Source organism: Scatophagus argus, chromosome 7 (genome assembly GCF_020382885.2).
Source record: "Scatophagus argus isolate fScaArg1 chromosome 7, fScaArg1.pri, whole genome shotgun sequence".
In the NCBI taxonomy this organism is placed as follows: Eukaryota; Metazoa; Chordata; class Actinopteri; family Scatophagidae; genus Scatophagus; species Scatophagus argus.
Window position 1 is genome coordinate 7,575,741 of NC_058499.1, and position 18,189 is coordinate 7,593,929.

At 41.3% G+C, this 18,189-nt stretch overlaps 1 protein-coding gene and 1 long non-coding RNA gene across 2 annotated transcripts in view; one reads left to right on the forward strand and one right to left on the reverse strand.

The window, feature by feature from the left end:
- Window positions 1-14,075, forward strand: part of LOC124061831 — a 40,088-nt gene extending 26,013 nt beyond the window's left edge. The window contains exons 2-4 of the long non-coding RNA XR_006843815.1: window positions 13,486-13,577; window positions 13,714-13,759; window positions 13,941-14,075. This is a non-coding gene — a long non-coding RNA (uncharacterized LOC124061831). The remainder of the gene's footprint in view (window positions 1-13,485; window positions 13,578-13,713; window positions 13,760-13,940) is intronic.
- Window positions 1-18,189, reverse strand: part of LOC124061830 (PDZ domain-containing RING finger protein 4-like) — a 109,021-nt gene that overhangs the window by 5,175 nt on the left and 85,657 nt on the right. Inside the window, exons 3-7 of the mRNA XM_046394097.1 lie at window positions 13,934-14,187; window positions 11,358-11,460; window positions 4,634-4,732; window positions 2,078-2,140; window positions 84-185 (exon numbers count right to left, since the gene is read on the reverse strand). Coding sequence (XP_046250053.1) covers window positions 84-185; window positions 2,078-2,140; window positions 4,634-4,732; window positions 11,358-11,460; window positions 13,934-14,187 — 621 coding nt within the window. The remainder of the gene's footprint in view (window positions 1-83; window positions 186-2,077; window positions 2,141-4,633; window positions 4,733-11,357; window positions 11,461-13,933; window positions 14,188-18,189) is intronic.

The following is an 18,189-nucleotide window of genomic DNA, read 5'->3' on the forward strand; positions in this document are numbered from 1 at the left end:
ACCTGTGTTAGTCCCATGGTAGGTGTTTCCTTCAGTGGCTGAAATATGAAGTGTGTTGGTGCAAGTGTGTAGCCATTTCTAACCTGCATCTCGGGTCTGGCAACCAGCAGCACGATGTTCCGACACTCATCATTGGAGAGAGCAGCCATAGCTTCTTCTCTGTCTTGTATGTCTTGGCCATTAATCTGAAGTTGACATACAAACATGATTAATACCCTCACTATTAAGCCACATGCAAGCAGTGCAAACGCCCACATGCGCACACACACACACATTAATACACCACGTCCAGCTTCATTCTGTCCACATAAAAACTCTTAAAAAAAAAAACAAAACAAAACATAGTACCACAATAAAACTGGCACTGCACAATAATGCTTTTTTTCTGGTGGAAATTATAAACACTCTGTGCTGCTCCCTAATATGAAGCAGGACCCAGCAGTGATTATGAATGGGACAGTAGCTGTGGGCCGACGGGGCTGTTGTGTTCACCAAAGTATCCGGCAGCGTACATACATCTAGCCGTACAATTAACTGGCCACTGACAGGGGGCGTCCATCTTTTTGCAGGCAGAGTAATGGCCCTGTCACTGGTGGATAATAGTGCCACAGTACTGGTCTGTCTCACACACACACACACACACACCCTCCTGGCTTAAATCAGTCACACAACACATGGTAGACACTACTAGACAATTAGACCAACAATGCTTATGCTTCCACCCCCCGCATCTAATAATTGCTTCTGCAGGCAATTTACTTCTTCCGATACTTTATTTCTGTTTCCTCTCTCGCATTTTACTACAATACTTATTAAAATACATTTTCCGCATTCTGTACTCCCATTGACTGTCAGTGTTAGAATACTTCACATCATTTATTTGTGGCGTCAAAAATGGCCTCTCTCTACACACGACATTTAACGCCGCACAAACTAATATTTTTGAACAAACTACCAATGACTGTGTAATCTAACAGGGCTCAGAACCCATAGAGTATGATCACTCAGCTCTGCTGTTCCAACCCTTCATGACTGAGTTTTGAGTCTGTTTTAGCTTGTTGATTTTGGTACTGCCCGCTTTGCTCTCATCCATCACATTTCCAGCAGCAACAGGGAACCGTTTTCAGTGAAAAAGCCCCGATAAACCTACTGCAGTTTGGTGCTTAGAAGGTAGTCTGCAGGATAAGCAACTAGGTGGTGAACATACACACACCTGGCAAGCTACAGAGCCTGAGATTTCCCCCAGGGGTCAGTGGAGACCAAAAAATACCTCAAAGTAAGTTGAGTAATGAGCTTACATTCACAAGTCGTGAAAAAGCTACTCGAAAGAAATGCTAACGTCGTTCTGTCTGCTGAGTGTGTTAAAAGGCTATTATTTGCGTGAACAATTTAATAAAGAGAGAACATGTATAGATTGTTTTCAGCTTGTTTTGTTTCCCCTAAGTGGCCAAAATGAATCCATAAATGCAGATTTTACACTGGCTCCGACACCCTGAAAAAAAAGAACAATTAGCCACCAATCCCAGTTTGGTTGCAACAGTGTGAGATTTTTATGCGGTATGGTAATTGTCTAAGGGAATATCGTGGTTTTGTGGTGTGCAGTGTTATACAATTATTATTCTCAGGTACAAATAATCAAAACCAGTAAACAGCTGCAACCATGTAACCCACTGCAAGAGTGGAGTCCTCAGCCCTAAAAGCTGCTGTGCATTGTAGGTGGCAGAATTCCTCTGAATCTCAGGTCTGAAGATGAAGCTAGGGGCTAATACAGCCACCGCCTCTCAGCTATCCCACAGGAGAAGTGAGGTGCAGTACAGTTCTCATCCTGAACCAGAACTTAAAACCCCCTGTTGGTGCTGAGTCGGTAAGTAATACAGCCAGGGGGGCATTTCTCCCCTTCTAACAGTAACAGTGGGGGTGAGTTCCCCCTTTTAATGTGCTGCCATTAAAAATAAATGGGCTTTCATGCTGGGAGACAGTGGTTTAGCGTGACAAAAAAGCGGGTTTTATGTTGAATCTCATAAGAGCTTGAGCAGAGGGGGCCAGTGTGAGAAAGTATATGTGTGTCCTACTGTACCTGTAAAATGCGATCCCCCTCTCGGATGCGTCCATCTCTGGCAGCAATGCTATTTGGACTGATCTGTGAAGGTACAGGGAACAAAATAATGCTCCAAAAACATTTTCAATCTTCTTTCCAGAGAATCACAAAGTGTCTGAAAATATTTTTAACTCATTACGAAGATGTCTTACAGCTAGACGTGGCTAGACTGTTAATAACAATCTGAGCAACACACAGTAGGTGTGCTGTCATGGTAAGACCTTAGATGTCGAATAGCTTTCCTGCAACCAGCTGACAAAAGAAGCAAGCTTCTCCCTTCTCTTGTTCTTTTGAATTATTAAACCATTTTAGAATAAAACACATTGGAAACAAGGGGAAATTTACTTAGATAACAACTCTCAGAAAAAAAAACAAAGACAGTTTAGCCCTGAGCAAAAGCCACAACAAACTGAGTTAATGGTGCCTAAATTGTACCAGCCTCAGTTGTTGCATTCTGACAGGTTTATGAAGCACAAGTCTCTGCATGTGTCATCTGTAGCCTGTAGCTCAACCTCAAAACATGATGCACCTGCCCCTTCTGTAACTAATGCCAGTGAACAAGGGGGCAGGACACTCTTTCATCGGCTAATCAATTGATGTCTGGGGCCATTCGTTTCACTCTCTCCTATCAGGTGGGATCTCTGGAGATGGTGAGGTGCTGTGGCACTCCATCTTCATGATAGTCCACTCCTACACAGAGGAACACTCATTAAACTGGGAGCGCGGTCACTAGACAGGAATGGGGGTAAGACTGGGGGGAACAGAACAAATTGAAGGTAATCATTCTTCAGTTATGGGGGAGAGCACCCAAACCCCGAAGAATCTAGAACTGAAAACTGGAATTTAGGAAAATTTAGGAATCTAATAACTATTAGATAGAGGGCGAACCACCTTCTTGATCATGGTACCCCCCCTCTGCCAGGTAACTATTGAAGTTATTATTATAATATGATTAACACAAAGCCCACAGGCTCTCAGTTTCGTTCCTTGCTGTGTGGAGTTTGTCTTTCCATGTTTGAATGGTGGGATGAAAATAATGGATTTGGAGAAAACATAAAGAAAGAGGTGGAAGGTGTACAGAAAACTCTAAATTGCCCTTTAGTGAGAATATGTGTGTCTGTTGGTCCTGCAGTAGGCTGCCGACCTGTCAGCCTTTTCGCCCTATGCATGCTTGAACAGACTCCAGCCCTCTGTGCCCCTGAGTAGAATTAAACTGGTGTAGAAAAAGGTTGGACCGGTAGACAAAAGAAATGCACTTCTTCTGCTCTTTGTTCTTCTGAATTATTGAATCACTGTACTGTGAGACATAATAAACTTAAATAATGACTCAGAGTAAAAAACTATGTGGCCATTCATCAAATACTGCAAAGTTGGGATGGCGTGTTTTAGAATGACCTTGCATTGTTCTAAACCGTGTGTTGATGTGTTCTCACTAGTTATGCCAGATCAGAGGATATAACACCTCCTCTAACACACCCTGTATACAGTGACATTCTGCCACCTCATCTAAATGCAGTACACACCTCTTAGCCCTACTTTTTTGCAGAGCGAACACTTAAAGATGCTGCCAGGAGCCATAGACCACAGTGATTTATATTCAACTCAGCTCTCAAAGCGAACACCTTGCAGGGTCCGAGTCAACTTCAAACAAATCGGAGGGAAAGTTGAGCGCAAATGGAGAACAGTATAGGCTTCCTACTTGCTGGAGCAAAATGTTAACACGTATCTCACAGCTTGCTTGTTGTGTGTCAGCTGAGCTGAATCTGTACTGAAAGGAACGTGAACACCTCAGACAAGATCTGAGAGCGGTTTTCTGTTGTTGTTTTTTTTTTCTTATTTCTTGGCATGTTTGTAACTGACAGTGTAATTACGCAGTTAGAACATTGCCAAACTGTTCAATAATGTAATTTTAGTTTGAGAGGAGTTCAATTTTAAAATGACTTTACCCAAAAGAGAAACCTGCTTTGCTCACATGAATACTAAAGTGGATTATAAATTGGAGGATGAATATTAAATGTCACAGATGATTTAGTTTTGGAATTCTAGCTCTCTCTCAGTTGTTTAGGCATTTTATTGGGATAGTCTCATCTTGGTGATTGTCTGTTTTCTACAACAGTGTGTTATATGTAAATGTCAGACTTCAAAGAACTGAAATAAAAGGAATCTGCAGAATATGTATATACCTTATGCCCTGAGAGTATTACATTTTTCAACAGCTAGTAGTCCTAACTGTGGTGGTTGGCAAAAAACGCCTTCCAGGATGTGTGTGTGTGTGTGTGTGTGTGTGTGTGTGTGTATATATATATATATATATTTTTTTTTTTTTTTTACATGTTTTTTTACAGTATCTCCAGGAGCAAAGCATAGTGGGGAAAGATCAAAGAGATGCAATTCTGTGTTTAGAGAGTTCTCGAACGAAAAACTTAACTGAAAAGTTTCTCATGGCAAACTAAGTTGGAAGAGGCAACACTCACTGTGTTACATAAACCCTTACAATTCAAGTCTATGACCTGGAAGGGCAAGTTATTCACTAACCTCACTGACATAGATGGCCACATCCTCCTCTTCATCTGTTCTGTAGCACAGAGTTAGCCCCAGCTTCTCCTGGCTGTTGAGTCGACACAATTCCACTTCCTGTGTGGATGAGAGGAGAAAACATAACAAATGTAAAAACAAACCTGCTCTGAGCTAATCCTGCATGCAACAATGTGACAATGTCAGTGTGGTGGTGGACTGTGGTGATTTTGTTTTGCAGACATGGAGGACCTGATGTGAGGCTCCAAATAAATTTTATACAGATGATAGATACAGGATGAAACTAAAATCTTGATGCATAACAGTGGCTTCACAAACACTACGTTTCTGCTCCACTGAAGATCAAATAACATTGTTATTCAAGTTTCAGCACAAAAATTCTACTTGTTGTTGAGAATCTTACGGAGCCTGGATTGCCAGCTCTCATCCGAGGTTTCTGAGTCTCAGAGTGTTTGAACATGAAAGACATGCTCAGCTTGCAGAGTTTGATCGATGGGGCTTAGATAAATGTCAGAGGACCTCAAGTGTTTTTCTTTCAAGCTGTTGCCAAGTTATAGAATATTAGACTATAAATAAACTATAATTATGCTAATGTTACCAGATATACATATTTCCTGAGGCACTAAAGTATATCCCATCTTTCCTTGGGGGAGAGATCAACAAACTATTGACTCACAAATCAGTGGTCGTCAAATTTCCCACGAGCCTTTTGGATCATAGCAAAGTACCCTGGCGTCAACATGAATTCTTCATTTAAGTTAATAAATACAAAGATTGCCACAAAGACACAGATACTGAGATTTAAATAACCACAGCTGCATATTTTCAGAGATCGGCTTAGTTGCCCCTTCATCTAATATCTCAAGTATGCTGTAAATATGGGACCAAACACAATTTCCCCTCCAACTTTACATACGGTTTATGTACATAACCCACTTTTCACCGTGTTTCCCATAACGGAGGTACAGCCAAACAGCACAAGCTTCCATCTCCAATTGCAGAAACATATCAAGGGTGTTGGAGGGAATTAAGTGTGAAATGGCCTCTCCTCCCAAAGTCTTCATTAGAGCAGAAAGACTTGGTTGAGTAGCAAGGAGGATGGAGGGGGCAGAGAGAAATGAGGTGATGGTGAGGGCTCTGGTGGGTCTCATATAGACACAGAGAGATTCATATTCTCTGTGACAAGTGTGGGTTGGCTGGTTACACGTGTCAGATGTGGAAGGGCTTTGGGAAAGGGACGAAGGGGGTCGAAGTCTGACCGTGGTGAGATGAGCTGAGGGAAAAAGGCCAATACCACAGCCGGAGAGTCGCCACCTGGTGCTTCTGGCTACCCTTCCTAAGCTGTTATGACCCCCACTTCCTCACACACACACACACACACACACACACACACACACACACTAACAGATCTTTAGGCTCACTGCCCATTTTCTCCTTCTCCCCCGTCACTCACTTCTTCCTACACTTCTCTACCGCTGCAATTCTCACACATTAATGGATCGTTGAGATGTTTTTGGACCAGTGATCAGCTGCTGCCGCTGCCGGGCTACACACACTCACACACGAAAAACTAATTCCTGCATCCCTGTACAATCCCTACACTTACACACATACACGAGCGTACTTAGTAGAGCACACACATTCACACAGACACAGAGGAAAAGAGCTGAGGAAAGACGACATCATCTGAGCTTTGTCGTTTTATCTGTCTCGACAGCCTTCACCCGATGGGGAGCTCAGATCTTTAACTGACTGTCTCAGAGGCTATGACAACTTCAAATCCCCGCTGATATGTAAAGATTCAACATGGAAGAGGGGACAAGCTTTGGTGCTGACTACCTGAGCAAAGTGAGCTACAAAAATCAGTCGTTAGCTATATTAAAAATATTACTAATGAGCCACCACAGTTATTGTTGGTAGAGATACTATTAAAGGAGCACATCTCCTGATGCAATGAAGCAGTCATGGAGGTAATAGGAGCTACAGAGACAGTACACACCTTGCATGATAATATGATGTGAGAAGTTGTGTTTTATGTGTGGGAAATATTTCAATCACAAGCAATGTCTCAGAGACATTTGTCTAAAAATAAACCTTGCAAATTAATTGCTGAGACTGAGGAAGAGCAGAGGTATGAGCAGATACTACATCGGTTACTTCTGACTAATTAGTGGTGAGATATAGTGCAAGAGGCCTGTGGTTAAATGATCAGAAAAAATGGATTGCTGCAATTACTGCATGTTGGATGAAACATCAAATGTGTGTGTGCTACTGTGTACAGCACACGCGACCCTTCTTTCTTTCTTTACCAGATGTTCTTTTTGTTTTGTGTAAGACAATATTGTGTGGAAAAAAAAAATACACACTCCCACTCAGACGCCTCAGTAAAAGGAGGTTGTCTCTCGATCCGTCAAATGCACATTCACCAATTTCAGGCAAGCCTCTTCCCTTTTGATATGTTCTTTCTCCATTTTCCAGGCGAGCTCTTTGCCTCTCAGGCAGGAGATTGCGGCATGGCACAGGGAAGAGGGCTGACAGTAAATTAATGACTGCGATGGCGTGATTAGGGGGAAGATTGCCGCCCACCATCAAAGCACATTGGATGCTGTCATAATAATCGCGCCTTTGATTACCAGTAATTGAAAAAGCAGTCACAAATGCATGCATGGCTACCCCTAGCAGGAAGAGAGGAAAGACTATCTCCGAGCCTGGAGAACTTTGCTTCTTCAGAAGAGTTGTGGCCATATAGACATCAAGAGATCCTGGGAAATGTATGATGTTTCTGTGTGAAATTCTAGCATGGCCCGGGGTTCTCATTAATACAAACAAGGCAGCCATCAGAGAGCACTGAGTCCACGTTGTGTTTAAGGATAGGGGGTGGCAGAGAAATGCTCCCTCACCTTTCCCACAGAAAGAACATGTGAATGATAACTACAAAATGCTGCATATTTTCACTCAGTTCCCTCCTTGTTGAGTGATGCAGAACTGATTATATAAAAGGTCCAGTCTCAACCTTTTGAGATAGTAGATAAACTGAGAGGGACGCATAGTGGGGGAGGGAGGTGGAATTTGACTGCCAGTCCCCACTGAGTGCATATACAGAATTAAAGGTTACTGGGACAAGCTGTAAAATATCTGTCTCTTTAGCTGCTAAATTCTCCACTGTTCTCCGGCTATTTTCTTACTTTTGGCCCTAGTTTTTGCTGTGTGTCTGGTCCTTTGACAAAAATCAGCAGTGGAAACCATCAAAGAGAGAAATCACTAGGCTGCAAGTCAGTGCACGAAAAGAGAAGCGGAAGTCAGGAAAGCAAGCAAACAACTACTCAAGAGGACACACGGAAGACTCTCCTTTTTCACCAGTCTTTCCACACACACATATTTTCACAATCACATGACCATCCGATATGCAGCAAATGAAGACCAACTGAAAGCATCAAAGAGGGCAATATGAAAAGGCAAATGTTAACTCAACAATGGTTTGAATATGCGTAGTGATTTACTGCTGAATACAAACTACTGCCACCTGCTGGTATGGACAGTTATTTCCTTTTATGCAGGTGCAGAACATGCAAGCTAGTTGGCTGTCAGCTGTATTCTTTGTGCAGGAGAAGTGAGGCAGCGCAAGTTGTCACTTGTTCTGTAATTTCGGTTTGGTGCGTCTGAAGCACTAAGTCAAGGAAAAAATTAAATTTCTGTGTTTTCACATGAACCTAAACAGCTACATAGTACACTATGAATGCGTACTTCTGTGGTATCTGGCATCTTTCTACCTCATCAACTGCTGTACTCCAGGACTCTCACATGTTTATTACCCTAACAGAAACATCAATGTCCTGGTGTATTAGAAAGGTGAATTCGATTTAGATGGTTTCCCTGTGATGTGATGGCAAAGTGCTCTCTCCCACTGTGCTTTTTCATCTAACAAAGGTAATTTAAAGAAATGTCTTTCCTTCGTTCTCTTTCTTCTCCTTCAGTGGGGAGTGAGGGATTAGGCAGACTCTGAAAGTGGCTTTTCAGCTTTCGTCGACATCCTCCCTCTCAGCGTTTTCAGTTGACATACAGTAAGTGGGGCTGCATTAGCGTGGTATCTAACTCCTCGAGCATGAAATAAAAAAATGGTGCAGGCTACAAAGCATACACAGTATAATAGGATTTGTTAATGGCAATGAGGCATAAAGAGAGGCTTTAATATATTATATTTGTTCTGATTTGACACTGGGCCCTCTGCGATACAAGTGGGTGCGCAGATCTCTTCAGGATGCAAAGAAACGGCTCAAACTCAGTGGGTGGAAGCATTCAGAACAAATTTAAATGAAACAAATATGAGGAGGGAGGGGTGGGCAATCATCATACATCAGACCAGTCAGAGCCCTCGCTGGCAATACGCTCACACCTCAATGACTTGGAAATAAAGAATATTGGACCAAAGCGGGGAGCGGAGAAAGAGTCTGTTTATCTCTTCCCGTCACACTTGAATCAGTGCATCTGTATGTATATCTGTATGTGTCAGAGATCAACAGCCTTAAAAGCATCAATAATCCAACTGCTCCTGTTACTTACACTCCAGTAAAAATACAGAAGCAAAGAAATGTGTCTCCATCTTTTTTAACGCCTGTCACACACACAAACACACACACACACACACCTCACTTTAATTGGGTTTGATCGAAGTCAGAGTCAACCAGCTTGCTAGCTTTTTCTTCCAGACTTGTGAAAATAATTAGCAAATCTCAGGTAGCACCATCACTGTTTGGAGATTTTCAATTTTCTCTTTTTGCCTTGTAGGAAAAATAGCAAAAAACATGGAGGCATGTCATCGTTGCCAATGGAAAGAAGGGATGTTTCATGTTGTCTGCAATGTGGCTGATCATCTGTCACTACCGTGGCCCTGGGATCTGCCTGTAGAGTTAATTAGTGTTTGCGTCCTTCCACCAATTGTTAAGCATCATTAAATATGTGTTGGAGGGGTCAGATGTGTGTTTATACTCATGGGGGCAGTTCAGTGCTAAAATTTCAGCTCTTTCAGCACTTCACTTGTTTGTTGGCTGTAAAGCTCTGCTGACATTGAATCTTTGAGGCCAATGTCCTCATCAAAAAGTGAAAGTTCCTAAAATTAAGAATATATCATATATATCAAAACTAATTTTTTAACAAGAGTACTTTACGTAACATAGGCTAAACATTATATTTTTTACAGACCTGCAGTCCATTCCAACACAGATGTTTTATTTTGCCAGATTAGACGTCTTCCCTGTGTGGACGTGCGCAAACTGCAGTTAAGTTGTGGTTATGCAATTCCTTTTAATTTGATTATTAAAGTTTTCTCGCAGAGAGTTAGATGATCTGTGTGCTAAGTATGAGGCTTGAGCCAGAAGACAATTAGCTCAGCTTATCACAAAGACTGCAGGCAGAGATAAACAATACCTAACAGCATCTCTAAAGCTCACCAATTAACACATTATACTGACAAGCTGTTTTTCCATCAACCTCATGGAGATAGCAAAATACTCCAGGAAGCCACAGCCATCAAGCAGCATGTACCATATTACCATGAGATGTTGTTTTCGGTTGGTGTTGGATCAAACACTCCAGATACAGCACGTTCATTGGTGCTGGGAGGTGGCTGACTGCTGGCTGAAGCTCATATGCTCACAGACAGAGTGACACGAGACAAGAGATGGGGACTCGAGATGCACAAACACACTGGCATACAGTGACTTGAGATCTGGCCTCAACAGAGTTGACTTGACTTGGACTTGTGAACAATCTCCATTTTATGATTTGCTTTCTTCTGCTGTCTTCTCCGTGTGAAAAGACTTTTCTATATGACTCACTCATATGTGATGATTTGTCCTTCCGCCTGCCTTTCTGTGTATGGAAAGCTGACTTTTCCTCTACTCTGCTCTTTGCTGGTCTGTTGAAGTACATCACCTTCATCTCTGCTTTCTCACAGCAGTTGGCTTTATTTGTTCTCACTAAAGTCAGCCTTCATATCTTCATGGAGAATGTTAAATATTCTGCTGTGCAGCACAACTGGGGCACATATGGGTTTCTATGATGCGTCATTACACATGACGCAGTGGTGGAGCATAATTTCATATCGCATTGTATGGTCTGTTTGAAGTGATCATATACCATAACTAATTAACACTGACACTGTGTGGCAAATGACTTTCCAAATAAGATTGTCACAATACCAGACTTTTAAACCTCCATATGGTACTAGTATGAAAAAATAATACTTGATACCTCTTTGATTACCACAGCAAAAAAAACAAAAAAATGTCCTAAGCACACAAAACAGGATTTTTTTTTTCTATTCACTGAACACATGCCAACACAGTGTTAATATCTGTGCAGCCTGGGGTTGAAAATCTGCTCGGAGATCTGTTTTTATCTGTTTTAGAATCTTCTCATCGAACTCTCAGCAAGAAAGCAAATAAACATAATTGCCAAAATATTTAACGTCTCCTTTAAGAACTGCGATCAAGATATGCACTAAGGTAACATTTTCCAGCTCTCAGTGCTGTCTGGTGCACAAACAATGTAATGGTGGCACTATTTTACATTCTACTATAAGCATTTTGGCAATTTGCAATTCGTCTTACTCACTTGTCAATGTATGAACCAACATACAACAACGATAAGCTAAAAACTAGCCGATGATATCAGCCAGCCAGCCTGTCGTGCTCTTGTAAGCGTTGATGTCAAGTGTAATTCCTACCTCATACTCAAAGTCCTCTGTCCTCTCTCCGTCAGCTGGAACAGGCGAGAGGTAGTCTGTCCCTTCATAGTAATCCTGCTCCATTGTATGAAGAGAATGACAGCTGTCAGGAGAAACAGATGGAGGAGGAAAGAGGGGGAAAGACAGACAGATAGACAGACGGAGGGGGGGGCAGACAAACAGAAAGAGGTGGAGAGCTGGGCGTGAGCACGATCCTTTTCCTCGTTCTCCTTCATAGGCGTTCAATAACTCTAAGTGACAGGATTTCCTCGCTTTTGTCTTTGCTGGAATCTGAAGAATAAAGGATTTGTCAAGGGCTTTCACTGCTGCTGGAGTGTGTGTGTGATAAAACTGCAGCCCCTTGTTAATAACAGCATATCCACATAATGTGCTTCCTACTCCTGACAGACAAAACCCCCCACATTGTACAGTGTAATTCTATTATGCGTCCCTCAGTCACTGAACAAAACCGCATTGTGAGGGCCTAACGAGATGAGCAGCTACAGTGCCACACGAGATAATTCACGGCGAACAAAAACTTCAAAAAGACACTCTGACGAACATGTTGAGTGAGGTGCTCGTCTGACTCTTAGATTACCCTGCACAGTAAAACTGTCTCCAAACAATCTTCCAGCCACAAAACCAGAATGGTAAATGTCACAATGCTTTATACTTGGAAACCTCAATATCGCACCTGTGACAACACTTGGCAGTGGGTGCAAGGGATACAATTACAAATTTACAATCTAGCTTCAAAAATGAGACTGACAAACATTTGTTGTATCCATAAAATCTGCAGTATATTGGATTTCGCACCTGATCTCAGATGAAGACAAGAAAATGTGAGTTTTATGGGACACATTGATTACATTTGGGCTCGGCTCTGGGCCGTAAGTAGCCCGCAAGCACACGTTGCACTGTGTTGCCTTGTTTTTTATTAGCCCATTTGATTTAATCACCTTGTAAACCTTCAATGATTCAAAATGGATACACCAAGCAGCTCCAATTATGGCAGGAGGGCTCTGTGGGGAATTCATATAATGATAATATGTAACATAATATAGATGTTGCGATGATTTTGATCTGGTCATGTACAGTACTCAATGCCTAGCATAACGCTGACAATAACACGTATGTTTTTAATAATAAGCGATGCAGATGGAACAAACACCTGAAACTCCATCCCTGAATGTCTGAAGATGTTTATGATTGTTAGGAAGTAATTATCTCCTGTGACAAACACACAGTTTACCAACTCCATCCTGACTTGCGTGCAATGAAGCTCCTGATTCGCTTCCATCTCACAGAGTCATTCCCAGGAGCTGAAACCCAGAAATCCCTTCACGCTAACATTTTCTTGTTCACACTTTACTTCTCCTTTGAGATGAACAGAATATAAACTAAAATGCCAGAGGAGGAAATAATAAGCCCTGTTTCTTTTGTTGTTTTTATGGAAGACCTCTTGCTGATACTTAAAACTCTCAAGATTTTTATTTTGTACATATTTTTATGCGTTCCTCTCACACAGAAAATAAAAACACACATTTGAGGTACTGTACTACCCAGCTTCCAGTTGAGATCTGATTGGACTTGTAACTTGAAAAGTAGCTCAAAAACAAGTATTTCCATCTGTCTTTAACAGACATGCAGGCCCAGCAAACATATTTAATCTTACAGTTGCGCTAATTTTCTGTATAAAGTTATCTAAACAGATGGGGAACAACATGAGGAGGAAAATTGAAGGGCAAACTTGACCAGGGAAACCAGATTCAGCAGTTAAACTGAATATTGATTTATCTGTAGAAGTGCAAATGCAAATCAACCAGAAGTGTCAATCACGTGACTGTGCTTGTGCTAAGTTTAAGTCATGTACGACAAACAACTTCTCTGACTTGACAGATCCAGATGCATGTATTCAAAGTCACTTGATGCAGTCATGTGTGACTAAATCTGGTAACTTAACTTCTCAAACTTAGTTTTCTTAGTGATACATTTAAATCAGCGCTTTATACTAAATTTAACATTGAGATGCCAAGCACACTTCACAAATACATTCTGTATTAATGGTTAATCAGGACTACTTAGCCCTGTCCTTTATTTCTCTCTCTCTCTCTCTTTTTTTAATTAGGTTTGTCCTATTGGTGAAAAGACAACGTGAAGGACATCAAGGAGCTCATTCATCAAACAAATCTATATTTGTCAGAATTGACAGAGCAGCTGGTTAGACAGTTCATTTATATTACACATGCGCTTTGCATACTTGTAATGCTAATCTTGCAAACACTGATATTTCTGCTCCACAGCCCAATATCATTTCTCACTCCTTTTTTTCTTCTCCCTTCCTAATTACCATCAGTCCCCGGCAAAGTCAAAACAAGGACACAACAACAAACTACTCTGTGGTACTGAACTGAAATAATCCTTTAATTAATTATATCATAATCAAATTAAATAAAAATCTAGGAAATTATATCAAATCACTAACCTCCTTCAAACTACAATCCCTGTTTTGACTCATCATGATTCCCATTCATAATTACAGAGAAATAACAGCCTACCTTTGCTATTGCACGTACCTGTCAGAGAGCAGGAAGGGACAGACGTCCGGCACAGGAGGGGTCGAAGGCCGGAGCTTTGCCAGCGCCATGATGTGTTCAAAGGTGATGTCAGTCTGAGTGCACACGTCCACCACATGGATCTCCTGAGGGGGGCCATGGGGGCGGCCGCTGGGGGTCCGCCTGATGACCTGCACCACGACGGGGTCTTTGGCAGCACGAAAGGCCTCCACAGTCTCCTCATGGCTGGATTTGGACAACTCCTTCCCATTCACCTGAGGAGGAGGGACAAAGTACAGTACATGAGTATTTACATGAGTATGTTCTGTCTATGACTGTAACTGTGCACTTTATTTATTTTTCTTTTTTTTCTTGATTGTTGCTATAGAAACAAAGGAGAGCCAACTGGAGGGATCCAAACTTAATGGTTCAGCTAAATCAGAGCCAAAGAAGAGTTTTCTGGCTAAGTGACATTAGACTAAAAGTCAGGGAAAAAGCAAAGAGCAAAGATAAAGCTAATTTTACTGCTTCTTTTTTACTTTTACTCATTCTTATGCTCTTCATGCCAAATAAAAGATGGAGATCTGGGCCAGAGAAGCTTTCAACGATGTAACTCCTCTTTTTATTAGCATTTAGTCATACATGAAACAGGACTGTTTCTTTTTCTGTGCTGCTGGTTTGTGAGGCAGCCTGCAAGCTATTTGCTTGTAGGCATCCCATTAGCCGAGCAGCTCCGCCAAAATAAAATGCATATTGTTGCAGTAACTGGTTAAAACCTTGACATATAGTGTGCATATGTACTTGTACACACTGACTTAAATGTTTACTGCAAAATAAATACCACCTCCACACAACATACAGCATACCAGCTCTACAGCTGTGCTCAGGGTGAATGCATTCAGTTAGAAATTTAATTTTATTCCTGAATGTCTTCTTGACAGATCAAAAAGAAATCTTTATGGATACAATGTTGGAAAACATACACTCAAAAACACGCTTTGATGCAACATTATCAGACTACTAGATCAAAGCCCAAATGGCCCCTGTTCACCCAGTCCATCTTCAACCTCATCTTCACAAAACGAACTGGATTTTCTGGTAGATTGAAAACCGTTTGCACTACAGCTGCCACATATAAAGATATTCATTGCTTCATTTAACACCAGTAATTTCTCTGGAAGAGAAACCATGGCTGTGGAATACCTCAGAGAATGTGCTTTGGTATAAACGCTGAAACCAGAGATTATAATTTAGATACCCACAGAAAAAAAAAATAGTCGACCCAGCATAATTACACTTGCAGTTGTATTTAAATATGGTTTTAGAGTGGAGCGTTTTTCTCGCAGGGCAAACTGAAATGAGTTTGAATGATAACTAGAAAAGTAAAAGAAAGCATTTGTATTCACAAGTGTCGGCTGTGGAAAAAAACACGGCAAGGCCAGAAAACTTTAAAGCACCAGTGTTTCGCAACTAAAATCACAAACTCTTTAAAATGCAAAATAAAAACCCACAGCCTATTCCAGGCTAACAAAATGACCTAAATTCATGAGCAGTCAACAGTTTCAAGTAGGTCTGGCTGTGTGTGTATGTTTTGGCTGTAAATGAATATTAAAGACGCAAGAAGCCACCAGAGAACTCCTACAGAGAGAGCTGCAGTTTTCAAGCCCAGATTTTCCACCACTAATTACACTTTCTCTTGTTTGGTTACGCATCTCACTGAGTTTGACAGTACGTTATGAGAAATGAGAAGTTTGCAATAAAAAATATCAATAAAAACTGACAACATAAATCCTGTAAAGCCGGGATCAGCATACACAGGTTAGTTTTTTTCAAAATAAATATGTGTACAGGCCACATTTTCAAGTCCCCATCTGAGACTTACTCATAAAAGTCTAACCCAGACAGTCAGTTTGTGTCTCTGCTTGTGTGTGTTTACACAGGACTCAGTGGTTCCCAACCATTTGGGCTTGTGAACAGGGGGCTGCAATTAATTATCTTCTGATGAGTATTGCTGATTAATCTGCTTATTATTGTTTTGATTCATTGATTCATTCATTCGGTCTATGAAATGTGGTTAAAAAAAAAAAGGGCGAAAACTTTGAAAAGCGTTAATCTTACTGTATGACAAAGATGAGAAGCAAATTCTCCCATCTGAGAACCACATTTTCACTATTTCTTGCTTGAAAAATAACTTGATTGCCAAAATAGTTACAAGTTAATTTTCTCTCAGTTGATTAAGTTATTGCTCTGGTTGTCATGCCTTATAATAGGATCCATATCTCTGTGAGCTGGTGGCATAATTTATAACAGTTATTTCACATTCTCAGATATTTCAGTTGGAATTCAGAGACCAGAAAAAGTTCCACAACGCAGTATGAAGATTAAACGAAGGTGAAGACAAAAACTATAAAATACAGCAGAGATTTCACATAATTTCACCACCCCAGAAAGAAACCCTTAAGGGAGGCCCAACCCCCAGATTGGAGACCAATGCAGAATGTGAACAATTTTAAAGATGTTTTTTTAATATCTCAGCAATTTGGTATTGTACTTCTATAAATACAGACTTTAAGAAGGGGGAAAAAGAATGTTCAAAATCAACCAAAGTAAAAGCAGAGAGGATCTAAACCAAAAACACTGGCTCCTACACTTCCTATAATGCAGCTTCACAGCCCCTTAAAGACCCCCCTGATGAAATCATCTGAGCTTATTTTTTCTAAGTCTAGAAAGCTCCCCCAAGATGCAGAAGACATTATAGAGGCAAATCAGTGGAGAGCCCCTTTAATTTATTCTTTCAATTTAATACTCTTCCACATAGCTAACCTCATTACCTGCTACGAGAAAATATAAAAGATATTTATAATATAATAATGGTTATAATACAATCAGTGTTTTACTCTCATTCCATTCCAGTGTGTGTGTGTGTGTGTTCTGTTGTGTTTTCTTCCACCTCTCAATGCATGTCTCCAGAGACTGAGTGATGCCCTACAAAACAGCCGCCGACTTATTTTCTCAGCCATAACTGCAGCCATATATAACTCCTTTAGCTTTTGTTGTACTCTGGTCGGATCCCCTGCCTCCTGACATGACCTTTGTTTGTAGCAATGCTGCATTAATCACCTGAGCAGCAGATAAACTGGGTCAACACCACTCCTGTGGAGCTGCAGGGCAATTTGGAGGAAAAATAAAAATGCACTCGTGCAGCCTCTCTCGCGCCTCCATCCCCCAAACTCCAAACCTGTTTTCATTCTTTTGGCCAGTCAGCAGGTATTAAATACAGCAGCACATACATTAAACACTGTACTTAAGAAACATGGAGCACTATAATAATTAGCTTATATATTTCCTTTGGCCGCCTCTCTAGCTCAGTGTTTTGTTCTCCTGCTTGCGTCTCGCTCCGCAGGCTGATCCTGGAACATGGAGCCGGGTGGAAACAAAGGAGTTGGAGCAGACAAATGAGGCAGCCTATGGCGTATGACAGTCCCAGAGAAAAATGATCAAATTTCCCAGCTCTCCCTCTGGTACAGCCTGTCCGGTCCATGCTCCTCCTCCTCCTCCAAACCTTACCGCTTGCTTGCCATACTCCAAGACCACAATGGAGCAAGAGGAAACGCGTGAGGAAAAAAATGAGGGAGACTTGTTTAATTTTCTCTTCTCCTCACTGGTTTTCATGAGAGTCAGATGGAACAATTAATCCCCAATCAACACAGAAATATTAAGTAGCCTTAACTCCTGCATAAGGGACTTCAACATACTCGCTGCGTCCCCCTGGCTGATCTCTATCCAGCTAAACACACAGCCTCAGTTAGTTGTGTGGATCCGACAGATGGAAAGGGTTTCTATAAACCTGGCTGCAGCTTCCTAGATTTTCTCGTAGTGAGGATCTGCCTTCAGCACAGCCCTTGAGATGTCTTATGACAACTTTACTCTCAAGTGAATCATCAGCTAGCATGCCTAAAAACGCTGAAGGCGCCCATACAATGAAATTTTAGCGTGAGTAATTTTTTTTGCTATTGGCTTAGGTCCTAAGTAGCCTTAATTCTGTCAAAATTAAACACATTGTCTTCCCACATTCACTGCCTATGCTCAGTGCAAGCTGTAGCCTCGCAAAGTTTTCATCACACATTTAGATGTAGTTGAGGAGTCTAGCTTGCACTCCTCTTCAAGTGCGCATGCAAAGTACGCAAATACATATTCATTCATAAACACGTGCTGGTAAACAAAATCTGTTTGCCACAAATTATTTAGCAGCTGTAGTGTTTATAGAGTCCAATGCT